Raw genomic sequence first — 22,481 nt, forward strand, 5'->3', positions numbered from 1 at the left:
GGCAAACGTCAGCACTTGGCGTCGCATGGGGACTTCAGTGCCATCCGAAAAGGTGATGTCAACATAGTCCAAGAGTTCACACACGCTAAACAGGGCACTCTCCAACGACGAGGTCAGCTGGGACATGCTCGGCAAAATGTCTTCGAGCAGTTGACGGGCGACATTGAGATGGCGCTCGACTGCAATGAGGAGTCGGGTCAAGGACTGCGCACCGACCTGCGCATCCAGGGTGGCGAGGCCCGCTTTGCTCTGTTCCATTCGCTCAGGATCGGCGTGCTTCCGAAGCGCCAGCTCTTTGGTGACCTCTTCGTAATTGGTCATGGCTCTAATGAACAAAAGGATGAACATTTTGAGAAACGCGTCGAAACGATGCAAACCATGCACAAAGTCAACCGTGACAGGGCCGAAATCGGAGTGGAATTGGTCCACCCAACAAACGAGGAAAAGATGTGTGTATGTGTGCGAGGGGTGTGTGTGTGTGTGTGGGTGTGTGGGTGTGTGGAGCGGGGGGGGGGGCAAAGGTACGCACCGATCATTCGAGTCTCGAGCCATCGACGTCCGCTTCGACGATGGGGTTGGCAGGGGAATGTAGGTGGGTGTGACTGGCCGAGATGGAATCGAGTCGGGCACTTCGACGTATGGCGTCATTGGCGGAGACACGGGCCGTTGTGGCTCGGGCGATCCAGCCACGGCAATCTGGACAACATGAAGCTCGCTGCGGAGCAACTCACTACAGTCACGAAACCTCTTCACCAACGCGGGAATGGCAGTCGCCATCTCGCTTTGGCGCTCGTCACTCAAGCCTGGGCACGTTGGAACAAGTCGTGAGCAAAAAAACCAGCAACTTCAAAACAACAAAAAGGAAATGAAGCACGGTTGTCGCAGTCTGCTCACCATTGGTGCGAATGTCTTGCGCTTTGCCGCCGAGAAGTGCGCAGGACTGAGTCAGGAGCTGTCGCTGGTTGATCCAGTATGGGGTCTGGTTGGAGTGGTTGGCCATCAGCTTGATGAGCTCTCCACACGGCGAGAGGGTCATGGCCGCGTAATTGATAATCTCAACATCGATGCCAGGATTGGCCTTCACGACTCGAATGAGCACCGCAATGTTGTCCGAGAACTGCTCCACGGCATGATCCAATTGCTGCTCGCTCGTGAGCTGATCGGCTGTGCGCAACGGCACCGTTTCCATCACCAGCCCGGCCTTTGGCTGCGCAATGAGCGCCTGGATACCCTCGAGGATGTCGTCTTGATGGCCAAGTGACGCGACGCTACAAGAGGGAGGGGCGCCCATCCATACGCAATGTCAGTTTCCAACGGTCAACGAATTCAACAAAGCAAACCAGCAAGCAAACAAGCAAACAAGCAAACAATCCAGCAAGCAAACAATCCAGCAAGCAAACAAAAATTGACATGGATGTGAATCACAAACAAAGCCTTACCCCATTTTGGCCAGCTTCTCAGACGTCAGTGATACCAAGCGCTTGCCCGTAATGTTGTTGAGGCGGAAGGCGCCTGCGTAGCGCGCAATGTCAGGTGACAGTCCTGAGAGCCAGTGGATGACTGTTGAGTTTTGTCAGAGGCCACAGTGAGTGAGCATTCGCAGGTTGAGCGAGATTGAGTGAACAACAAGATGAGTGCAAAACGGCCTTGTCGCCTCGGCGTAATACGCTGGGCGTGTGTGCAGTAGTGAGCAGTCTCAACTCAAGTGGCACACTCGTCAGTGCAGTGGGGTTGGTTGCTCCTGGCGGCGCGAACTGGAGTGTTGTTGTTGTTCGAGTTGATGTCAAGCACAACAGAGCGAGACCGCGCCCCAGTGCACCGTCCCCATATCTGCATAGCCTACAGTTGGACGGACTTTCGAAGGCATTCGCGTGCGCCTTCGACCCCCCCCCCCACACACACACACACTCTTCCACTCCAATGCAGTTGAACCAAATCGCCAAACCTTCCTGTGCGAATTGTGTCGGCTCGCACTTGTGGAGCATAACACGCACACGCTCTCTCTCTCAAAGTGAGGAGATGTTTAGTTGTATAGAAGCCAGCATTGCATGCCTCATTGCCATCACTCGGCTTGCTACTCGGCTTGTGCTACTCGGCTCAACGTTGCAAAATGAGACGAAAACAGAAGTCCTGCCTGTAACCAAGGCGCCATCATTCGCGAGGTGCACTTGGAACTCGGCCGTGCGCAGAGCAGCAATAGAAACGGCACTCGAGAAGCAGACAAAAATTGCGTGTGTGGGATGCGGATGGAGGAGAATGGAGACTTCGGTGGGGGGAAGCACGAGGCGTCGCCGTCGGAGGGGCGAAACGGCGCGTGGGTTGGGTTGGGATGAGCAGCAACTCGTCAAAAGCACGGGCAGGTACCTGCGTCCTCAGTCCAGCTCTCGACAACGTCGCTCATTGTGACAGCTTGCGAGTGAACAGAAAAAGCGAAGGGAGGTGAAGGGACTGTCCGAGAGACGGCGAGATTGGATACGGCGAGATGAACCCGAAAATGACTGAAAGTTGGACAAATCCAGCAATTAGATCTACTGTATCTCCCGGTTTTTTCTTTTGGATGTCGCATCGCTTTGACATGTTGCGCCATGTTGCAGTGCACAGGATCATCACGTTATTATCTGCTCCTATCTTTGCGTCTGTGAACAAACGTATCGTAGAAGAGCACAAAAATAAAAATTCTCCGGGTCAGTCCAAATTGTTTGAGCCCTAACTCTCTCTCTCTCTCTCATTCTCTCACCCTCTCACTCTCTCTCACTCTACTTTTAAACACCCGATTTCAAGACGACATGGGCGACTCGCTCACGTTCAAGATTGTGCTGCTGGGCGAAGGCTGCGTCGGCAAGACCTCTCTCGTTCTTCGTTACTGCGAAAACCGATTCGTCGACAAGCACATTTCTACACTTCAGGTACACACAGCACGAGCGCCCTTTCCCCCCGCCCCTTCTTCCGTCCGTTGCCCCCGCACATACACACACACACGCCACGTCCTCTAGTTTGTCGTGTCTGCAGCAGCGCCAGCAGCTCCAACAACGCCTACCAGGCGCGCGTTTCGTTTTGGCTCGAGTCGTGTCCTGGGCTCACCGTGCAGCGTGTGGCCTCTCCTCCAACCCTGCTGCGTGGAGGGCATGTTGTCTGCACGCTCCGTTCGGGTGTCTGCGATCCAGATCCAACTCAAAGTGTTGCAATCCCAGCGCTCGAGTCAACCAAAAAAAAAAAAAAAAAAAAAATAGCTGCACTACGCTGACGGTTTGCTCGCTGATTTTTTTTTCTTTCGTGTGGCTGTGATGTCGCTGCGCCTTTTTCCCCCAACTCTGCCGCCTCTCCCCGTTCTCGTTGGCGTTGACAAAGCCTCAGCCGTCATCACTCTTCCACGCATGACTGGTCGTGGTGCCGGCCATCTGCGCGAGAAGAACGGTTGCACTTTTTTTTGCTTTTTTTTTTTTTTTTGTCCTTTGTTTCATTCTTTTGGCTATTCTTCTTGCTCGCTTCGCTGTGCCTGCTTCCTCTCAGCCGCTGCACGCACTGCCACTGCTCGTTACTACTGCTGCTGCTGCTGTGGCTGGCGATCCAACACGCATCCTCCGCTCTCAGCCTCCCTTTGCTGTCTTTTTTTTTTTTTCTCGTTTCTGTTGAGCCGCGCTGTTCTGCTTTCCCTTTCCCCCCCCCCCTCCCTCCCGCGGGCCTTTCGTTCCTTCCCTCTCGCTTTCCATCGCCATTCGCCGCGTTATTGCCTTGCTTGGTAGTCACTGGTGTCATTGAGGCCCGAGTGCAGGCTTCGTTTTTTCCCCTATTTTTTTTTTTTTTTTTTTTTTTTGATTCTGAACTCGTGCTGCTGCGACGTTGATTTTTTTTTTTATTTTTATTTGATTTTTCCATATCCTGATCGTCGTCTCGTCCATCTCGGTTGAACGAAAAAAAAAAAACAAAGCACACCCCATTCGATCGCTACCTTCCTTACACGCCATTCGAGCCAAAACGGCGTTGTTTGGTGCGTTCGTTTCGTTTATTGAATCTCACCCGCCTTTGCTGCTGCTGTCGTTGTTTTTCTCGTGTCACACAGGCCTCGTTCCTCACTAAGCGGCTCAATATTGGTGGCAAGCGCGTCAATCTGAACATTTGGGTACGGGACTGGCCAAGCTTGTCGACCAACCAGGGTCCTGCCTGTGGTATGTTGCTCACTGCATGCCGTCCTTTGATTTTGTGTTTGCAGGATACGGCTGGCCAGGAACGCTTTCACGCATTGGGACCGATCTACTACCGCGACAGCAATGGTGCAATTCTAGTGTACGATATCACCGACGAGGATTCGTTCCAGAAGGTACAAGTGGCCCTCCTCCCCCCCATATGTTTGGCATTGAATAATTGCATGCGTGTCTGTCATGGCTCACTCCGACTCTCCCATACCTGCAATGTAGGTTAAGAACTGGGTCAAGGAGCTCAAAAAGATGCTCGGTAACGACATTGCGCTCGTGATTGCGGGCAACAAGAGTGATTTGGAAAAGCATCGCACCGTCAGCGCCGAGGCTGCCGAACAGTACGCTGCAAGCGTTGGTGCTCGGCACTTTTACACCTCTGCCAAGCTAAGCAAAGGCATTGAGGAGTTGTTCTTGGATTTGTCAAAACGTACGTTCAATGGAGGAGCTAGAGCTGGGGAGTTGAAGGGTTGTTCGCAGAAGCTGATTTTTTATTTTTATTTTTTTTTATTTTTTTTTTTTTTTGCCTTGCCCTGCATCATCTCGTTTGGTTTTGTTTTGCCTGTGATGGTTGCTTCAACGACAGGTATGATCACCGAAGCAGACAAGCGAGGCGGCACGTCGACCGTGGGTCGCAAGACGGCGATTGTGGTTGACGATGATGTCGCACCAAAGGCACAATCCGGAGGTTGCTGCTAGCAGTTTTATCACTGTTCCAGTTCCATGTTGTTTGTTTGTTTGTTGTTTTTTTCGCTCTCGTGCTGTTTCCGTGTTCCAGTTTTGTCTTTGTAGGTTTTTTTTTTTGTTTGTTTGTTTGTTTGTTTGTTTGTTTGTTTGTTTGTTTGTTTGTTTGTTTTTTGTTTTGTTTTAAATTTCTTGGATGCAATATTTTTTGACGCTTTTGCACTCCCATTTTTTTGTTCTGTGCTTGTTGTGTTTTTGCATGCGTGCTCTAACTGTTGTTGATGGCGTGGTTTGCCTTTTTGTTCACGTCTTTCGATGTGGTTCCTGCTTGGCTTGTTTCATTAAAAGAACAAGATGACGGTATCTGGCTTTTATTGCTGCTCGTCTTGCAGCCAATCCAACAGCTGGGGTGTGTAGTAGGTGATGATGATGTCTGCACCTGCACGACGCATGCCTCGGACAGTTTCGAGGACTGCTGCGCGCAAATCAAAAGCGCCGGCTTTGGCGGCGTGCCACAGCATTGCGAATTCGCCAGACACCTGTCAAAGTAAACGGGACCGACAGGTGAATGATGAACGTTTCAGCAAAATCAAGCCACTGTGGGGATTGCTACCCGAGAACAACGTACGTGGTAGATGGCGAGCGGCACATCGGGATACTTGTTCTTGACGTCGCGCACAATGTCCAGATACGGACCGCCAGGTTTGACCATCAGCATGTCAGCGCCTTCCGCGACGTCGCGATCCTAGACGGTGCAGCATGTCGTCAACAGTGCAGCATGCCAGAATTGAAGATGCCGACAGAAATGGAGTAACGCTGCCAGCAAAACTGAAAAGCGCAATTCTTACAGTGGCACGCAACGCCAGACCACGAGCGCCAGGAGGCAGCTGGTAGCACTTGCGGTCGCCTGCAGCAGGTGCGGATTTGGCAGCGTCACGGAACGGGCCATAGAAGCACGAGGCAAACTTGGCGCTGTAGCTCATGACGGAAACTTTGCTGTGCAAGTGAGCGCCGCGCAAAGCAGTCTTGATGGATGCAATGCGACCATCCATCATGTCAGACGGAGCGATAATCTGGCAACCTGCGTCCACACATATAGCGGATTCAGTGAGCAAAATCCCCGGTGGATGTTGATTCTCTCGACTCGTACCAGCGCGTGCGTACGACAGAGCCACTTGAGCCAGACGCTCGGTGCTTGCTTGGTTGTTGATGGTGCCATCGTCGTACAGGATTCCTGTGTGGAAGAAAGAAAGGGCGTTGCGGGTCAGGGGCTTAGAAGATTGAAAGCACCGAAAGCGACGCGCTGGTCTCTCCCCGCCCCACGGCGCGAATCAACCGTACCACAATGACCATGGCTGGTGTAAGGGCAGAGACACACGTCACACGCAACAAGGAGGCTTGGGTAGGTCTTGCGCAGATGGCGCACGGCACGAGCAACGCACGAGTCGTCGGCGTCGGCCAGCGAGCCCGTGGCGTCTTTGGGGACTTGCACGGGGACGCCAAACAGGAGCACTGTGCGCAGTCCCTTTGCGACCAGCGGTGCGACGACGCGGTCGATGTGAGCGAGGCCGAAGCGGAACTGGCCAGGCAGGCTGCCAATCTCCTCCCAGTTGTCCTCGACGTCCCTGCCGTGGTGGGGATGTGATAATTACAAGGGGAGTAAGATCAAGATCGGATATGTTCGGTCGAGTTTCAATCGAGTCGAATGAGAGTGAGAGTGAGAGTGAGAGTGCGAGTGAAAAAGTGAAAAGTCTCCGTGGTCTCGGTCTCGCAGCAACAGCAGCAGCAACATTGGTTGTCGTGGACACTTTACGAGATGAAGAGGGGATAGATGAGCTGCGACGCTGCGAGATGTGCTGCGTTCGATTGCCAGCTGCGCAGGGTCGGATGGAAGTAGCCCGAGTGGAGCTCGTGGGTTGCGGGCAGTGGCTGAGACATCTCAATTTCGAGTGAAACGAAAAACAGACTGGACATGCATGCATGTCATGGCATGGGCTCGGAAAAGGTAGTTCGTGATTGATTCTGCGCATGGATCTGTATATTCGGGTGGAGTGGAGTGGAGTGAGTGAGTTGATGTGGTTTGGTGCTGATCAAACACCTTGTGCGTTTCAGCACTCGACTTGGTCCAGCCCAGTCCTACTTTGTTTTTTTTGTTTTTTTTTTTTTGTTTGCTTTCTTTCAGCTTTTTCTTCTTTTCTTCTTCTTTTGAACTAATGTCATCGACCAAGACGGAAGACGAACTGCGTGCGCGCGTCGCAGCGTTGGAACAGCAGCTCGCAGCAGCGCTCGGCTCGGCCCAGCCATCGACCACGGCGGGCCTCGTCAAGCGCACCAAGATTGCCACGATGAGCTCCGAGGTCGTCGACAGCAACCCTTACAGGTGAAGGCAATCAAACAATGGAGGCCAAAGCGCTGGGGACCGAGGCTGCAGCATGACCTTGCTCCCAACTACCCGCTTCCTCTCCGTCTTGTGGCCGTCCATTGGTGAACTCACTGCATTGGCTGTGCTTTGTGTGACTGTTATGCTGCGTGTCTCGTGACAGTCGCTTGATGGCGCTCAAACGCATGGGCATTGTGGACAACTATGAGGTCAGCCCGAGTTCCCTTTGCTCACTTCGCTTGGCTTGACGAGGCCTCACACACAACACAAACGTACAAACTCACCGAAATCTAAAATGATGCTACTCTGACAGCGAATCCGTGACTTTACGGTGGCCATTGTCGGCGTCGGCGGTGTTGGAAGCGTCGCGGCAGAGATGCTCACGCGCTGCGGTATTGGCAAGCTGCTGCTGTTCGACTATGACAAGGTCGAGTTAGCCAACATGAATCGGTGAGCCAACGCGCTGTCGCCATGTGCCGGTGAATGATCTGTGCATCTCTCCCCGCAGTCTGGTGGCAGAATTCGTTTGCTAACTTTGTGCTGCTGTGCCTTGGTCGCTCAGACTCTTCTTCCGTCCAGATCAGTCTGGCTTTTCCAAGGTGCAGGCTGCTCAGGAGACCCTCCAAGGCATCAATCCCGACGTCACCATTGAAACTCACAATTACAACGTGACGACCGTTGCCAACTTTGCCCACTTTGTCGGCCGTATCAAGGTGGGCTGTCTGTTTTTGTTGTTGTTTCTCTCTCTTCTATTGTTTTGGCTTGCATCTGTGTATAGAACGGACTTGGCTCGGCCCTTTGCCCGTGATAAGACTGGGGGCTGACTTGCTTTTTTTTTTTTTTTTTGTTTGTTTGTTTGTTTGTTTGTTCGTTTTGTTTTGTTTTTTCATCACGTAGGAAGGTAGCTTGACTGGTGGACCGGTTGATCTCGTTCTCAGCTGCGTCGACAACTTTGAAGCGCGCATGGCAATCAACCAGGTGCGTTGGAACTCGCACGAAAGCTTTATCGCTGGTGATTGCGTTGTCGCTGGGAACCGTTTTTGGCTGACTTACTCTTTGTGCAGGCATGCAACGAGATTGGGCAAACGTGGTTTGAATCGGGCGTGTCTGAGAATGCAGTTTCTGGCCACATTCAGCTCTTGATTCCGGGAGAGACGGCGTGCTTTGCGGTGGGTGCCATTTTCAGTGCATGCCGGATGCAAACCTGTGAAGGAGGTGGATGGAGCAATCTCATTGATTTCTCGGGGATATTTCCATTTCCGTGCGGTGCCTTCAATGTGTAGTGTGCTCCGCCGTTGGTTGTTGCCTCTGGCATTGACGAGAAAACCTTGAAACGAGACGGTGTGTGCGCCGCATCGTTGCCCACAACCATGGGAATTGTCGCCGGCTTCCTCATTCAAAACACGCTCAAGTAAGTCAGTTGTTGTCACTGCAACGGTCACTGGTGACGAACGAATGTGCATGCTTCCTGACTGAACGTGGCCATGTATCGCTTATCGCGTTTTTGTGGTCATTAGATACCTGCTAAAGTTTGGCACAGTCTCGCGCTACCTCGGCTACAACGCCATGCTCGACTTTTTCCCTTCGATGGAGTTCCGGCCCAACGAACAGTGCACGAATTTCCACTGCCGGCGCCAGCAACAGCTGTACCAGGAAAAGCTCGCGTTGCAACCAAAGGCGGACGGGGCAGTCGCTGCCGTGGCTGAAGAAGCTGTTGTTCACGAGGACGATTTTGGTGAGTTGGATGCTCACAGTGCTCTGGATCGCATTGTGAGTCAGCTCTCACAGTGTGCTCGCAATGTACTTTATTTTTTTCCCTTTCTGGCTTGATCTGTTGTTGGAACAGGTATCGAGCTTGTCTCCGACTCTGCCGAGCCGGCTGTGGCAGGCCACAATGCTAACGCAGGCTTGGTTGCTGGCGTGCATCGGGCATACGACGCTCCAGCGCCCTCGCATCATGCTGTAAGGCGTTTTGTTGTTTCTTTCTTCACAGAAGCTTTCCAGCACTCACTTGTTGCACTCGTGTGGGTTTTTTTTTTCGCTGAACAGGATGCCGCGGTGACGTCCGAAATTTCAGAAGCGGCAAGTCTGGATCTGGAAGACCTGCAAAAGCAATTCATGGCGATGAATTCAAAGTGATGTTTTGCAACAATGGTTGCTCCGACTCGAAGCAGATTCAGACCGCCACCGAGTGATTCAAAATGGATGTTTGTTTTACATTTCAATGCTGCCAGAATTTGTTTCAAATCCGTGCGAGCAACTGCCAAAGGGGAGAGGGAGGCGGTGGGGGGAGGGGATGCGCACGGGTCCGAAACAACAGAATCAGAATGCTGAGCCTTCCACCATAAGCAACACCATAAGCCTACAGCCGTTCACCGACACACCAGACGAAATCCAATGAAGGCTTTTCCCCCAAAAACGGATCACGAGTCAAGAAAACCACTCGTCAATTATGGACAAACTTGCGTTGGTCATCAAGGAGCTGCTGCTGACTGAACGCGGGTATGTGGACGACCTCGCGCTCGTCATTACGGGCTACATGCGGCCGCTTCAGCTCGCTGCCGGGTGCTCGCTTGCCAGCGATAACAGCAGCGACAGCACCGACAGCCCCAGCGGTGCGAGCCACAGGAAGGAGGCGGACGTGAATCATGTGAAGGAAGAACAAGGTGGCCGTGCTAAATCAACGTCACCGCCATCGCAGTTCGCCACGCCTGCATCTGCATTCCCCGGCGCACCCAGCCAGTCGCAAATCCGCGCAATCTTTTGCAACATTGAAGACATTCATGCGGCACACTGCGCACTGCTGGCTCGGCTGGAAGCAGCGCAGGGGCAGCAGCATTCGCACCAACCGGCGTCGCCGCCCCCGCATTTGTGGCTGACCCCGGCGACGCCAACAGCGACCGAGGCCTCGGCCACCGCTCCGCCGGCGCTGCAGGTGCGCATCCCACAGAGTAGCGTGAGCCTGCAAGACCCGGAGGCGCGGGGTCGCGTGGTGGCTGCGCTGTGCAACGCCCTTGCCGACAGCGTTCAAGTGTTGCAGCCGCTGTACATCAAATACTTTGAGAATTACCCGAGCGCAGAGGCAATGCTTGGCGACTTGCTGAAGAATCCCGCCTCGCTGACGGCGGCACTTGTGCGACAGTGCCAGTCAGACCTGCGGCAGACCCTCGGTCTCGCAGCGTTTCTCATCAAGCCAGTGCAGCGGCTGCTCAAGTATCCGCTGCTGCTGCGCGAGCTCGAAAAGGAAGCCACCACTGCGCTCGGCGAGTTCCTACCTCCAGACAGTGTCAACAGCGACGCTGACGAAGGTGCAGGCAAGACAGGCAGCGACTCTGGCAAGGTGAACGCCGAGCCGTCCGAGCCCTGCTGGCTGCGCGCCATCCAGCAGGCCCAAGCTGCCGTTGGAGGTCTGGCGGAGCATCTCAACCAGGTCCGTCGCGAGCTCGACACGTTCGACATTGTCCGCGCGGGCACAGAAAACTGGCCAGACAAGGATTTGACTCAATCGGCCTGCGGCCGGCTGCTTGCTGAGGCCCCCGTCATTTTCAAACGAAGTGCCATCACACGCACTGGTGGCGCAGGCCATGACGGCTCCTCGCTCGGCACCAACCCGATCGAAAGCATCACATTCCTGCCCTCGCTGTTTGCCAACATTACCAAGCGTCACAGGCATGTTCTGCTGTTTGAGCACATGCTCGTTTTGCTCACAGCGCCCTCCGTTGCTCTTGTTCCCGGGGGCAGCGGCACAAAGGCGACCAGCAGCGGCACGCATCAACGGTAAGTTGGCAGGCATCGGTGGTTTTTTTTTGTCTGTTTTTGTGATTGAGTATGGATGGATGGCCAATGTTCTTGGGCAGAGGGATGTGCACGTCCGGTTTCGTTTCGGTTTCAATTTTCGTGGTTTTCTTCTTTTGCTTTTTCGTGTCGAGCGAGCGCAAAGCTGGGTTCACAACAACACTCACCGTGTAGTTGCCCAATTACGAATTCCCGCTTCGTTTGCCCTGCCATTCCACCACAGCTTCAAACTCTCCATGCCGGTCAATCAAATCCAAGTGCGTCAAAACGACGTGTCAACATCCAAGTCGCCCGGGCTTTCTCCACAGCCGCGCATGGGCAGGCGAGGCTCGTGGACGGAGAGCTTTGCGCCTCCGCCAGTCATGTCGTTCAGCCCAGTGTTGCACATTTACAACATGGCAACGCGTGACATCATTGAGCTGCAGTTTCTTTCGACCGAGGCCAAGGAGGCCTTTTGCGAGGCTCTGCAAGTGCAACAGTTCCGCGCGGCCTTCAATCGCAAGTTGGTGGTTTCGACGGGCAGCATGGTAGAGTCGCCTGCCGCTCGTCGGGTCTCCGTCATCCCCGAAGAGTCTGCAGGCCCTGAACAGAGCGCGCGTGCTTCTGACAACGCTCCCGGCGTCCACGAGCAAGCAGCGTCGGCTGGCGAGGAGGAGGAGGACGCGTTTGACGCTGACTCGCCGCTGAGCGAGCTCGTGCTGCCCTTGCGCTCAACGCAACGCCGTCAGACGCCCCGTCGCGCGATGAGCATCGAGAGCTACGACGACGACGTCAACGATCAAGATAACGCCGAGCAAGAGGACGAGGACCTGCCGGCCAATCGAGACTCCGCCAGCTCCATGTACGGCCTCATGCTGCAAACGCGCATGTGCACCAAGTGGGACTTGCAGCAAGCCCTGGCAGAACAGCGCCGCATGTTTACCATGCGGATTGTCGCCGAGCAACAGCAACGCTGGTTGCAGGCCTCCGCCGCACCCCACGCCGACTTGCAGGAACAGACGAGCAAACTTGTGGCCATGGCCGAGCAGTACCGTCGGCGCACGCCTCCGCTGGTGCCAAAGCGAGCCGCCCCGCCGCCTCCAGCTCCCGCGCGCCCCAATTCGATGCACGAAGCCCTCAAGGACGGCAAACACCTGGGAGGTGAAAGCGACACGAGCAGCACCCCCTTGAAAGTGGTTCCGGGCGAGTATCACTTGCAGCGGAACAGCCCCTCCCCAGTGGCGCGCACAGCACAGCAGCAGCAGCATCCCACGTCCCTGTCAGCGCTTTTGCGCTCCAAGCAGCAGTAAACTCTGCCCAGATTTTGATTTCAGGGGTGTCCCAGCGCAGCATGTACCGTTCGAGGAAATCGCTTCTCTCCTATGCAAAGTTGATGTGTACAATTGACGCGTAGTGTTTGTGTGAAGGGGTGCGCTTGCTCGAGATGGCGTACCATTGCTGGCAAATTAAAAAAAAGGAAAAAAAACGGGGGGGGGGAGCGGTTAATGCAAGGAAGGCTGGTTTTGACACAAACGTCTATTGCATTGTCGAAGTTGGGAAAAGTACGAATTGTGTGCCGTCTATCCCGCCATTCAAGCTGCGTGTTCGAATAAAAGCGTGCCAAGCAAATACAAGGATGATGCATCCAGAGCAAAGATAACCTCGAACTGCTGTGAGATGAGGGAGCCGAGCTAGGGAGTGGCAAACGAATGTTTTTTGCAGTAAGTCGGGGAAGAAACTTCTGTTCCACCCGAGAGAGAGAAATAGGTAGATACGAAGTATATGGAGCATTGAGCTAACAGATATCGGTTGGGGTGTAACAAGTTCAAACCTTGCCAAACACACCGCAGCACAAAACTTGTCACAAAAAAACACCATCATCATTGCAATCGGAGCGCAGCCATTTCTGGCGGATCGATCGCACCCAGAAACTCGCGCAAATCGTCTGAAACATCTGTCAGTCTGGCAGTTTGAGTATAACGATAGTGGTCGCGGATGGAAATCTTGCACAGCTGCTTGAGCGAGAGAATTTGGGTGCTCGTCGAGTCCACTGCAAACAAAATAACGCAAGACATCCGCAAGTCAGTGACACATTGTCCGCCAGTGTTGACGGTTTGGTGGTCAAACGAGAGGCAAACCACGAAGCATACACTTGAGTGTGGCCAGTTTTGCGCTGAACGGGTCTTGGCACTTGAGTGCGTTAATGTCGCCGCCGAGTTCGATCAACGCCTGGACGGTTTCTGGGTGGTTGTTCTTGAGGGCGTATGCCAATGGTGTTTGATTGTTCTGTTGCACAAAGATACGGTGAGCTATGCAACGGAACGTCTGCAACAGCCAAAATCAACGAGAACAAGTTCGAGTGAATCCCCGCAGTCCAAGCCCAGCCGCTTTTTCGCTTTCCGGTTGTTTGACTTGTTGAGAAGCAAACGAAATCATGGATTTCTATCGCATGTCGTTGGGGCTTGCGACAGGAGGTTGCCGGCCGTCATCAGCTTTGGTCAGCTTTTGAGCAACGGTAGTCCGCGGTTCGCTCAACAGCGACAACGACCACAACGACCACAGCAACCAGCCAACAACAACAACCAGCCAACCAACAGCTTCGACCCACTACTCGACCAAACTCGGAAACTCGGGGGAGGAAAGAGACGCGTGGCGTGATGCACCAATGATGACACCGAACCAGCATGAAGGCTTACCGTGTCTTTGGGATTGACTTTGGCTCCGTGCGAACACAGCAGCCTGACCACCTGGGTCTTGCCACGACGCGCTGCCCAGTGCAACGGGGTGGCGCCAGACACGTTGGCAATGTTGATATCGGCGTCGAACGCGAGCAGGGTGTTCACGCACTCGGCGTTGCCTCGGTCGGCGGCAATATGCAGTGGCGCAATGCCATCGTCTGCCGAGCCGATCGCACTCATCGTTTTGGGTGTCGGTTCTGGTTTTGTGATGTTGTGTAGTGTTGTTAATAATGTGTGTGTGTGTGAGTGTGTGTGTGTGTGTGTGAGTGTGTGCTGTTGTTGTCGGTTGTCGGCAAGAAGTGTGAAGCCGAATGCTCAGCAAGAAAGACGACTGCCAGCAACCCAACGAATTCATCCAAACTAGATCCGCATCGAGTGAGCAGTGTACTGTTGCTCGAGCTGCTCTGCACAATTCAAACTCGAGCCTTTCCTACTCGATGCTCGGCCTGCGCGTGCAGTCTTTGATTTTTTTTTTTTTTTCTCTCTTTTCTTGTCGTTTCTCGACCAAGGTTTTTCCGCTTTTCTCATCTTGTTGTGAAGCGCACCTTCGACAATACCGCCGCGCGCGCGCACCAGCAACGATGTCGCACCCAGACACGCAGGCAAGCGCAAAAGCCCGACAATATTGCGTGAGGAGGAAGAGGAAGAGGAAGAGGACACAAGCGGGACACACCGTTGGCGTTGAGTGGTGTGAGTGAATCTTCTCGTTCCTCCTCGTTGTGCACCAGCACTGAGGCCGTGTTAGAGTGTGGCCGTGTTAGAGTGTGATACAACCAACGTCTTCTCTCTCTCCGGCTTTGCTTCTCTTTCTTGCTCTGGGCTCCATCTTCCTTAAGCTGTTCTCCCTTCTCGGACATTAGTTCGAGCTCATCCCTTATCTAACCCCCGCCTTTTTCTCCACTCCCTGACTTGCCCCCTCCCCCACCTACTTTCACACACACTATGCAGCCGCTTTCGTCGTCGTACGCATCCGGGTCGAGCGTGGGATCGCCCAGCAACGCCTATAGCTCGGTGGGGCGGGCCGCATCCATGAACGGCTCAAACCGCGGCAGCGGCATGTGGCCAGCGAGATCCTCGTCATCATCCTTTGTCTACTCGGAGGACAGCGGCCGCTACCCGGCCAGCGGCGGCTCCAACGTCTCCTTCTACCAAGACGGGTCGCGGGTGGCCACCTCGTCGTCGTACGGCTCGTTTGGCCCTCGGAGCGGAAGCGATCAGGCCGCTGCGCTCCTCATCCATCCACCGACAGCAGAGTCTGCACCGCCGCCGTACTCGCCAGCAGCCGGCTTTGCGCCCATTGTTATTTCAAGCAATACCCCAACCATCCACCAGTATGAAGACGGATCCTCCAGGTGTTGCGAGCGCTTTGTCCGATTTCTGCTTGCGCCGCTGCACTACCATACATGGATGGTCGTGTTTGTGATTCTCCTCGCGAGTCTGCCATTCACGCTCGTGGCATCCGTGTGGTGTCTGGTCACGCTAGTTCTAATGGTGCCTCTGTTGTGCATTTTCCCCATCGGTACGCAGTTTGATGTTTGTGAGAAGAGAGGGCGTGTGGAGCAACGGGGGTCTCTCATTTTTGTTTCGTTTTTTTGGTTGTTGGAAACCTGCAATTTGTTTCGCCACTTCAGGAGCTCCGGCGGTCACAATGCTTGGATACAGCTGGCGTGCACTGGGGAGAATGGCCACCCAGCTCGAGCTCTTCTTGTACGAGAAAGCCGGTGGACGCACGCAACTTTCGCGTGTGCAAGCGCATCTTCCCACGGTGGAAGTCCGCTCCACCGCCGATGGTCGAAACTGCTGGGTTGACTCTTTCCGCTCGTTCAAGGTACGCATTGTTGCTTGATGGCACGCTTGTGGATGCGCCAACGACAAAAACACCAGTTGCTCACGCGCTGCTTTTGCTTCTGGCCCACCCTGGTCTTTGTGTCCAAACAGTCCGTGCTTGGCAATCGCGTCACTTGGGCTAGCGTCATGTACCTTGCTTTTCTCCGGACTTTGGCAGTGCTGGTTACTGTCTTGGCGGTCGTAGTGTGTGTGATGGTGCCGCTCGCGCTCATCTTCAACTTTGCAGTGATTCTGGTCTGCGACGACGACGCATGCTGGAACGCCCTCCGGCCATCCGAATGGGGCGGCATGGAGGACCACCGCTGGATTTTCACCGAGCTTCGAGGGTCGGCCGTGACTGCGCCGGTCGGCCTCGTTCTGCTCATCATTCTGACCAATCTGCTGCTCGTGATTGTTCGTGGCTTTGCGCGCATTGCCTTTTCACTGCTTGTCTCGCCGACAGAAGAGTCGGTGCTGCTCTTGTCGGCAACGCAGGCTCCGCTTCCCGCGTTTTCTTAAAAGCAAAATTTCAGTGCTGGTTGATTGTGTTTCGTTTTCTTTTTCCGCTGCTTCTTCTTCTTCTCCTCTTCCTTTCTCGCTTGTTATTTTTCCTCGGCAAAGCGACTGCGTCTGTTTGCGTGATTCCTGTAAATTGGTTTTTTTGATGTTGTGAATATGCAAACGTGCCATGTTCAAAACAAGAAGTTAGTCATTCTCCTTTTTTTTTTTTCTTTTTTTTTTCTCATTTTTTTCGGATCTTGCGGTCGAAACTAGCCCCACCCCACCCTTCCTCCACATCCATTGCAGTGCAAGCCCACCCGCAGCTTTTCTGCTCAACAGACACCCCCTCCCCACAACCACCACACGCAGACAGACAGCCAGACAGACAGACAGAGCAGATCTCCACGAAAAGAAAAATGGGCAAACCACCAGCCCTCAGTGTCATCGCCACACCAGCCGTCGAGCCTGCAGCCGCCGCCCCGCCGCCAACGGCACCACAACGGCGACCGCCGAGTGAGGAGGACGCTCCACCGCCCTCGCCGCGCCAACTGCCGCACAGCAATAGCTTCTCGTTCGACGCGCACCAGCAGGACGACGACGACGACGACGACAACGACAGCGATGACAACCATCAAACCGCACGCAGCAACAACAACAACAACAACAACAAGAACAGCAACAACAACAGCAGGTCGCCTCCACCGCTGTCGCTTGGCGGCGGCAACAGTGCCATTCATAACAGTAGTAATCTTAGCAAAAGCAGCAGTAGCAGTAGCAGCAGCAGCAGCAGCAGTAGCAGCGGCGAGGGCGACAGCGCAAACAAGGAAGATCCAGGGACGCCGCCCGACTCGCCTGGCGGTGTCCGCGCGCGGCGTGCCCTCCCCCGGCTCCAGCTGAACAAGAGCAACGAGCGCCAGGTACGATGGCGCACCAATGCACGAGAGTCCTCCTTGTTGCGCGGGGGACTGCAGAGCTGCAGCCGCCTGTGCTGAAGCGGCGAGCTTGAAGGCTTTGCGGTCTTACGATGCAACGTACGATTCGGAAAGAAAAAGAAACAAAAAACGAAAAAAAAAAACGAAAAAAAAAAAAAAAAAAAAAACACAATGATGTTTCTGTCGAGCGGCCTCTTGGCCACGGAGCGCGTGGGGGGGGGAGTGGCCAGTGCAGCTGGGCTTCGTTTACAAACTCTTGAGCTTTGATGCCCGCCCTTTCGTTGGCCTGCGCTGCAGAGCGAGTGCGAACTGCGATTTTTTTTCTTTGGAATTTTCTTTATTATTTTTTTTTCTTTTCGGGATCGGAGTTTGACGCGTTTGACTCATCATCGCTCGCTCCTCTGCGGAGAGCTTGGGCTTCCTGTGGGGCAAAGGTCTTGAGATGCGAGGGACTGAGTGTGCCTCCTGACACTTGAGAGCCTTGTTGCGCGTTGACCCCCCTTGTCGGGTCCGGCTTTTTCTTTTCCTTTTTTTTTTTTTTTTTTTTTTTTTGATTGAGTGCAAATCCCAAACTGCTCTGACTGAGTTTCGCGCGTGTTGTGAGGCGTGGGCGACCCGGCCGTTCGGGGCGTCGCCTGCGTGTGCTTGCTTGCAGCACCTGTGGACCGAGCGACGCAGCTGCTGTATGTGGTGCTCTTCACCCGCTTCTCAGCAAAGCCAGCTCAGGGGGGAAATCAAAAAAAAAAAAAAAAAAAAAAAAAAAAAAAAAAAACAGAGCTGATGCGAAAAACATGGGCGAGCCGACCCGATGTGGTTCCGTGGGTGGATGTGGCGACCTCGGGTGGCACCGTGGGCAGCTTCCTGGAGCAAATGCGGGCATGGAACACCCGTCTCTTCCCTGATCAAAAGCTGCTCGTGCGTTTGGTTCAAACTTTTGGGTTTTTTCTAATTTTCTGCCGAAACGGGAAAAAAAAAAAAAAAAAAAAAAAAAAAAAGTCCTGAGGCTTTGCTGCATGGAAAGTGCAGCCAATGTCTTGACCACACCACGCACAAGTACTCACCACCCTCCCTTCCGCGTACAACAGAGAATGTTCGCAACTACACAGTGGCAGATGTTGGGGATTTTTTTTCTTCTGTTTTTTTTTTTTTCGTTGGATTTTTTTTTTTCGGGTCGAATGGGCTTGTTGTTGAGGTGACTCAGATTGTCACACTTGGTGGCGTGCTGGGGGGCGTTATGGTGTGTGGCTCCTGGGCTGTTTGTGTGCTTGCTAGCCTGTTCCTGCTGGTCGTCCCCGACAATGGTGCAGTCACGAGGCGGAAAAATTGCACACAAAAAAAAAACCACACACAACAAAAAAGCAAAAAATCACGAATTGCTTTGGATAAGACGTTCCTCTCGCGTGTCCTCGCGATCCAGAGCCCTTTGCAAAGGGCGTTGGAGGTCGCCGCCTGCCTGGGTCATCGTTGTGGGAAACGCAGCCAGGCCATGGGCAAAAGCGCGCCTGACACCTTTCGTGCAGTCCGATGTTTGGAAGTGCGGTTTCCGTGTGGTTTGAAGCCGAGGAGCACTTTTTACCAATTTCGTCTTGCTGCTGTTTTCCCTCGTGAAAAACCAAAACCCCCACCGACGGATCTGACGCCGTGCCATACATCTGATGTAACGGCAGACCATTGTCGGTGTACTGAGTGGAGAGAGGCTTGTCTCTTGTGTGATTCTCACCATGACGACAAGATCTGCGTGCGGGTTTCTGATCACAGCACCAACTTTGCAACGCTGCACCAACCCCGAAGAATCACACCACCACAATCCTTTGTTTTTATTTGACTCCATCATGAGACGTCACAGGGAGAGGGAGTTGGACCCAAAATGGGGGACGAGTCTGATTCATCATCTCTGGTACTCACCTTCAGTTTGGCCTTTTGCCGTGCTTCTGACTGCCGACGATAGGACACTGGTGTTCCCGCCGAATTTCGAGAGAAAGTGCTCAATCTTCGTGATGCTGTGGCTGCCCAATTTGCCTCTCTGTGAGTGGATGATCGGGCTGGGGATACAATTGCTTTGTTTTTTTTGTTTTTTTTTTTGTTTTTTGTCTTGTTTTTGTTTTTTTTTTTTTGTTTTTTGCTTCGTGCGTGTGTGCGCGCATGCACGATTCATTGCTCGATACTCTGATCGCTCATTGGCGAACGAATGTTGAGTGGTGGAAATGTTGGGTGCCTCTCTTTGGCTTTGAGCGTTTGTTGCTGTCGGTTCTTGCAATCCTCATTTTTTACTTGTGCGCGTTGATTCAGAAACGGTCGTCTCACGGCATCCGAGTTTAGTCAAGTTGCGCGAGACTTTAACAAGCACATGATGGCGTTGGCTGAACAGCGGCGGGATGTGCGCAATCTCAAGTAAGAGCGAACTTGTGCCCCCGAACTTGTGCGTGTGCCGCATGCCTGTGTGTATCATGTGACTGAGCGCGCGTTACTTTGCTCATTTGCTGTAGATCGTGCAACGGGATCAACTGCGAGCACGACTGTGCGGGCGAAGCGCAAGATCTAACACACAACTCTGTTTTATTGTACAAGTTTTATCAAGAGAAGGAAAGTCGGTCAGAGGACTTTACGCAGGTCGATTTCCATCTCAAGGCATTTGTTGACGACGTCTTGTACGCTCTTTTAATTGAAAGCCAGTGAACACCTGGTCTCAATCTCGGTCTATTACTTACAAGTTCGTGATTTGTGCCGCAATGGCTTCTTGTTGGAGTTCATTTTTTGTCGATTTCACATTACAATCTCACTCAACCTTATCATGGTGTGTTCTAATTTCACTAGCATGGACTTTCGCTGGTGTGTTCACTTTCATAAACGACGACCGGGGGGGGGAAGGTTGCGAAAATCGGCCTTTTAGAGGGCGGTCCGAAATCAGCATGAGTTTACCCGGTATGCGTCGAGAGGAAGGTATTAATTGATGGAAAGACTTGGGCCATTGTGTACTGGGAAGCACTGGACGTACGTGGAAGCGGTCGGCGCGAAACGTGGGAGAATGCGCCTCTGTCAACCCTTCGACTTTTCGCCAGCTGTTGAGCAACATCGGCCCCACTTATTCACCCGCTTCAATCAATCATCGATGGATAAATTCCATTTATACAATTTCTTGTATCGGATTGCGGATTTATCAAGTCCTAAGCGCTTGCCGGTGCTCGATCTGCTGCGATCAGTTTTAAGTGCAACGTTTTTCATGCGAGAGCTGTTTCTTTGCCGTAAAACCAGGCTATCTTTGTTAGTTAGTAATCATTGAGTCATTTTTAGTGTGAAATGGATGTATTAGGGGTGTTTTCCGGATTGAGGTCCGTCACTTAGGCAAGATTGTATCGTTTGGCACCATATCTTTCAAAAGCAGTCTTTGCTCCATTTTTGTAGGTGCGCGCGAATTTCCACTTTGCCTCATATGCATGCGATCAACGTTATGATGCAAACGCGTAAAAATTACCAGTCAATGATCTGACGGCTTGCTGGACCGGACAGAGCATGCTTCACCTAAAAACCAAAGCTGGCTGCGCTCGGCTGAGCGAAAGCCAGCGGTTTGCTTTGCATCCGTGCAGTTCGAGAGTATCCCTCTAGTTCGTTTTACTGCTATCCATCCTGATTAGAGGCGGTCGCGTCTGTTGTGCCAGTGTGACCGTGATTCGGTTTGATTCGCTCACATTGCAAATTTGTCGGTCAACCAAAACGCTTTCATACACTCGTGAATTTCGCCAACACCATGTGCATCGATGTAGCAAGTGATCCTTAAAACGCACCAGTGCAAGCAAAGGACATTTCAAAATTTCATTCTATCATCAAACATCTCACCAACACGAAGAGCAAGTCAAACAGCAAAACCCCATGCTCAAGACGGTCTACTACACTGGACGGAACTTGCGTGCGGCGCGCATGCTTGCAATCTTTTGTTTGTCTTCCTCAAACTTTTCGCGCAACCGATCCAGTTGCGTTCGTCGGGCGTCGCGTTGTTGGAAGCGGTAAAAGTCCGAAAGGGCCTTCTTTCGCCGCTGGAGCGCGGCAGCAGGGCTTTCGCCTTCTTCTTGTAATGCGCGAGCAGCCGCTGTCGGTGTCGCGGATCGGCGGCGAGAGACGGTGACCCAGCCGTCCGAGTCTGGCACATTTTCACGAGCAGCTTCCGCTTCGCGTGCCTACATTTTGGGGGCAAAACGAAGGTGTGAGGGGTGTGAGTTCCGCCGCATCATGCTGCCTCACTCACACTGATCACATTGACAAGCGAAGCTTTACCTGTCGCTCAGCCTCGTCGTGCTTTTGCATGTATTCGTCCACTTCAGCTTGCGCCGTGGCAATGTCGATGATTGAGCTCTTGTGCTCGTCAATCCATTCTATCAAAGAAAGAGAGAGAGAGAGAGAGAGAGAGAGAGAGAGAGAGAGAGAGAGAGAGAGAGAGAGAGAGAGAGAGAGAGAGAGAGAGAGAGAGAGAGAGAGAGTGTGTGTGTGTGTGTGTGTGTGTGTGCGTGTGTGTGAGTGAGAAGAGAGGCAGCGCGGCGACAACAACAAAAGTGCGGGTGTAGCGTACTGTGCAAACCACGAGGTTGTGCTGCTTGCTCAATCACGCGCTTGCGATCTGCGTTCGCCTTGAGGACGTTCGACACGCCTCGTGGGGTACTGAAAACAACATAGGCAATCTGGGACGAGAAACAAGGCAAACGAATGTGAACATTAGTTGTTTTTTTGTTTTCATTTTGGGACGGCCTCTCACCTCCATCCTCTACCACAGCACGACGCGGAAACGGGGAACGCGCTTCAAAACACAAGGACAAGGCGAAATTTCGCATCCGAGGTCGGACGACACAACTTACACGCGATCCTTCCTCAAACTGGAGAGCGTGGCGGGTGGACGTTCCGCGCGCTCCTTGGGCGTGCCGCCCCTTGGAAAGAGTAGAGACATCAACGCGATCCACGGTGCCAAACTCGGTGAAGAGTGACGCAAGTCCTTGCTGGTCAGCGTCAAGCGGCAGGTTGGCCACGAACAGCGCACGACCGGCTGGATGCGACTCGGAGCTGTCTTCGGCCTTGCTCGAGTGTTTCTGTCCCAACAAACAAACGAGCGGGTTTGTAAGTCAAGTCAAGCTGGCAGAAGTGAAGCGTGACAGGGGAGGTTGAGGCGGTGGAGAGGGGGGGGGGCACGATCGCGAGGTCGTCGTCGGGAAGGCCATGTGTGGCACTCGCTCGCGCTCTCGTGGCACAGCGCACAAGAAGACGGGAAAGCATCGCCATCACAATCACAGTGGAGTTCCTCGTTTCATTTCAAGGCATGGTGCATGCTGCTAGCATCTGCCGACGACGCACCTTGCAATACAGGAAGCGCTGCGCAGCACCGGTCGAGCGAACGACGGGAATGACCGTGTACCCGTTGACAACGCAAGCCATCAATCTAGAATCGCAATCACTTGGAACGACTGAGCTC

At 53.3% G+C, this 22,481-nt stretch overlaps 9 protein-coding genes across 10 annotated transcripts in view; 5 read left to right on the forward strand and 4 right to left on the reverse strand.

Annotated features, from left to right (window-relative positions):
• CAOG_09172 (hypothetical protein) overlaps positions 1–2,401 on the reverse strand; it is a gene marked incomplete at both ends in the record, with an annotated part of 5,360 nt that extends 2,959 nt beyond the window's left edge. The window contains 5 exons of the mRNA XM_011272583.1: positions 81–325; positions 530–803; positions 895–1,268; positions 1,440–1,560; positions 2,365–2,401. Of these exons, the coding sequence (XP_011270885.1) occupies positions 81–325; positions 530–803; positions 895–1,268; positions 1,440–1,560; positions 2,365–2,401 (1,051 nt within the window). The remainder of the gene's footprint in view (positions 1–80; positions 326–529; positions 804–894; positions 1,269–1,439; positions 1,561–2,364) is intronic.
• A 296-nt stretch (positions 2,402–2,697) lies between these two features.
• CAOG_08182 (Ras-like protein Rab-21) lies at positions 2,698–5,047 on the forward strand. The gene is made up of 5 exons (XM_004342734.2): positions 2,698–2,906; positions 4,061–4,120; positions 4,211–4,318; positions 4,416–4,623; positions 4,780–5,047. Exons 1-5 carry the CDS (start codon positions 2,787–2,789, stop codon positions 4,890–4,892), a joined length of 609 nt encoding a protein of 202 aa, XP_004342783.1. The 5' UTR covers positions 2,698–2,786; the 3' UTR covers positions 4,893–5,047.
• A 119-nt stretch (positions 5,048–5,166) lies between these two features.
• On the reverse strand, positions 5,167–6,847 carry CAOG_08183 (delta-aminolevulinic acid dehydratase). The gene is made up of 6 exons (XM_004342735.2): positions 6,691–6,847; positions 6,219–6,502; positions 6,028–6,111; positions 5,726–5,958; positions 5,506–5,622; positions 5,167–5,416 (listed from the first exon to the last, which is right to left on the reverse strand). The coding sequence occupies exons 1-6, from the start codon at positions 6,813–6,815 to the stop codon at positions 5,249–5,251; spliced, it is 1,011 nt and encodes a 336-aa protein (XP_004342784.1). The 5' UTR covers positions 6,816–6,847; the 3' UTR covers positions 5,167–5,248.
• A 177-nt stretch (positions 6,848–7,024) lies between these two features.
• CAOG_08184 (ubiquitin-activating enzyme 5) lies at positions 7,025–9,512 on the forward strand. Its single transcript, XM_004342736.2, has 10 exons — positions 7,025–7,257; positions 7,421–7,466; positions 7,571–7,707; positions 7,820–7,970; positions 8,155–8,235; positions 8,322–8,426; positions 8,541–8,668; positions 8,775–8,992; positions 9,104–9,219; positions 9,307–9,512. Exons 1-10 carry the CDS (start codon positions 7,091–7,093, stop codon positions 9,394–9,396), a joined length of 1,239 nt encoding a protein of 412 aa, XP_004342785.1. The 5' UTR covers positions 7,025–7,090; the 3' UTR covers positions 9,397–9,512.
• Positions 9,513–9,701: 189 nt separating this feature from the next.
• On the forward strand, positions 9,702–12,665 carry CAOG_08185 (hypothetical protein). The gene is made up of 2 exons (XM_004342737.2): positions 9,702–11,034; positions 11,276–12,665. Exons 1-2 carry the CDS (start codon positions 9,710–9,712, stop codon positions 12,339–12,341), a joined length of 2,391 nt encoding a protein of 796 aa, XP_004342786.1. The 5' UTR covers positions 9,702–9,709; the 3' UTR covers positions 12,342–12,665.
• A 130-nt stretch (positions 12,666–12,795) lies between these two features.
• On the reverse strand, positions 12,796–14,098 carry CAOG_08186 (hypothetical protein). Its single transcript, XM_004342738.2, has 3 exons — positions 13,728–14,098; positions 13,182–13,317; positions 12,796–13,081 (listed from the first exon to the last, which is right to left on the reverse strand). The coding sequence occupies exons 1-3, from the start codon at positions 13,947–13,949 to the stop codon at positions 12,912–12,914; spliced, it is 528 nt and encodes a 175-aa protein (XP_004342787.1). The 5' UTR covers positions 13,950–14,098; the 3' UTR covers positions 12,796–12,911.
• A 143-nt stretch (positions 14,099–14,241) lies between these two features.
• Positions 14,242–16,317, forward strand: CAOG_09173 (hypothetical protein). The gene is made up of 4 exons (XM_011272584.1): positions 14,242–14,371; positions 14,718–15,288; positions 15,401–15,597; positions 15,708–16,317. The coding sequence occupies exons 1-4, from the start codon at positions 14,351–14,353 to the stop codon at positions 16,113–16,115; spliced, it is 1,197 nt and encodes a 398-aa protein (XP_011270886.1). The 5' UTR covers positions 14,242–14,350; the 3' UTR covers positions 16,116–16,317.
• Positions 16,309–19,819, forward strand: CAOG_09174. Of its 2 annotated transcripts, none has more exons than XM_011272586.1 (4): positions 16,309–17,014; positions 18,115–19,054; positions 19,319–19,420; positions 19,516–19,819. In XM_011272586.1, exons 1-2 carry the CDS (start codon positions 16,514–16,516, stop codon positions 18,223–18,225), a joined length of 612 nt encoding a protein of 203 aa, XP_011270888.1. In that variant the 5' UTR covers positions 16,309–16,513; the 3' UTR covers positions 18,226–19,054; positions 19,319–19,420; positions 19,516–19,819. The 2 variants fall into 2 exon arrangements, with proteins under 2 accessions (XP_011270888.1, XP_011270887.1); XM_011272585.1 differs by having other exon boundaries at positions 18,978–19,054.
• Positions 19,820–20,824: 1,005 nt separating this feature from the next.
• On the reverse strand, positions 20,825–22,466 carry CAOG_08189 (hypothetical protein). Its single transcript, XM_004342741.2, has 5 exons — positions 22,364–22,466; positions 21,874–22,101; positions 21,591–21,699; positions 21,299–21,396; positions 20,825–21,201 (listed from the first exon to the last, which is right to left on the reverse strand). Exons 1-5 carry the CDS (start codon positions 22,442–22,444, stop codon positions 20,914–20,916), a joined length of 804 nt encoding a protein of 267 aa, XP_004342790.1. The 5' UTR covers positions 22,445–22,466; the 3' UTR covers positions 20,825–20,913.
• Positions 22,467–22,481: the final 15 nt, after the last annotated feature.

Source organism: Capsaspora owczarzaki (genome assembly GCF_000151315.2).
Source record: "Capsaspora owczarzaki ATCC 30864 unplaced genomic scaffold supercont2.17, whole genome shotgun sequence".
NCBI lineage: Eukaryota > Filasterea > Ministeriida > Capsasporidae > Capsaspora > Capsaspora owczarzaki.

Bases quoted from the DNA above. Each gene is read 5' to 3' on its own strand.
- CAOG_09174 (XM_011272585.1), top strand. From the start codon at position 16,514: ATGGGCAAACCACCAGCCCTCAGTGTCATCGCCACACCAGCCGTCGAG. The intron at 17,015-18,977 runs GTACGATGGCGC...TGCCGACGATAG, and splicing joins ACAAGAGCAACGAGCGCCAG to GACACTGGTGTTCCCGCCGA. The intron at 19,055-19,318 runs GTGAGTGGATGA...GCGTTGATTCAG, and splicing joins GCTGCCCAATTTGCCTCTCT to AAACGGTCGTCTCACGGCAT.
- CAOG_08185 (XM_004342737.2), top strand. From the start codon at position 9,710: ATGGACAAACTTGCGTTGGTCATCAAGGAGCTGCTGCTGACTGAACGC. The intron at 11,035-11,275 runs GTAAGTTGGCAG...ATTCCACCACAG, and splicing joins AGCAGCGGCACGCATCAACG to CTTCAAACTCTCCATGCCGG.
- CAOG_08184 (XM_004342736.2), top strand. From the start codon at position 7,091: ATGTCATCGACCAAGACGGAAGACGAACTGCGTGCGCGCGTCGCAGCG. The intron at 7,971-8,154 runs GTGGGCTGTCTG...TTCATCACGTAG, and splicing joins ACTTTGTCGGCCGTATCAAG to GAAGGTAGCTTGACTGGTGG. The intron at 8,669-8,774 runs GTAAGTCAGTTG...TGTGGTCATTAG, and splicing joins CTCATTCAAAACACGCTCAA to ATACCTGCTAAAGTTTGGCA.
- CAOG_08189 (XM_004342741.2), bottom strand. From the start codon at position 22,444: ATGGCTTGCGTTGTCAACGGGTACACGGTCATTCCCGTCGTTCGCTCG. The intron at 21,700-21,873 runs GTAAGTTGTGTC...TTCTCGTCCCAG, and splicing joins AGTTTGAGGAAGGATCGCGT to ATTGCCTATGTTGTTTTCAG. The intron at 21,202-21,298 runs GTAAAGCTTCGC...CCCAAAATGTAG, and splicing joins ACGACGAGGCTGAGCGACAG to GCACGCGAAGCGGAAGCTGC.
- CAOG_08183 (XM_004342735.2), bottom strand. From the start codon at position 6,815: ATGTCTCAGCCACTGCCCGCAACCCACGAGCTCCACTCGGGCTACTTC. The intron at 5,959-6,027 runs GTACGAGTCGAG...GTGTGGACGCAG, and splicing joins TCTGTCGTACGCACGCGCTG to GTTGCCAGATTATCGCTCCG. The intron at 5,417-5,505 runs GTACGTTGTTCT...TTACTTTGACAG, and splicing joins TGCCGCTCGCCATCTACCAC to GTGTCTGGCGAATTCGCAAT.
- CAOG_08182 (XM_004342734.2), top strand. From the start codon at position 2,787: ATGGGCGACTCGCTCACGTTCAAGATTGTGCTGCTGGGCGAAGGCTGC. The intron at 2,907-4,060 runs GTACACACAGCA...CGTGTCACACAG, and splicing joins AGCACATTTCTACACTTCAG to GCCTCGTTCCTCACTAAGCG. The intron at 4,624-4,779 runs GTACGTTCAATG...CTTCAACGACAG, and splicing joins GTTCTTGGATTTGTCAAAAC to GTATGATCACCGAAGCAGAC.
- CAOG_08186 (XM_004342738.2), bottom strand. From the start codon at position 13,949: ATGAGTGCGATCGGCTCGGCAGACGATGGCATTGCGCCACTGCATATT. The intron at 13,318-13,727 runs GTAAGCCTTCAT...TTTGTGCAACAG, and splicing joins AAGTCAATCCCAAAGACACG to AACAATCAAACACCATTGGC. The intron at 13,082-13,181 runs GTATGCTTCGTG...TTTTGTTTGCAG, and splicing joins AAAACTGGCCACACTCAAGT to TGGACTCGACGAGCACCCAA.
- CAOG_09173 (XM_011272584.1), top strand. From the start codon at position 14,351: ATGTCGCACCCAGACACGCAG. The intron at 14,372-14,717 runs GCAAGCGCAAAA...CACACTATGCAG, and splicing joins TGTCGCACCCAGACACGCAG to CCGCTTTCGTCGTCGTACGC. The intron at 15,598-15,707 runs GTACGCATTGTT...GTGTCCAAACAG, and splicing joins ACTCTTTCCGCTCGTTCAAG to TCCGTGCTTGGCAATCGCGT.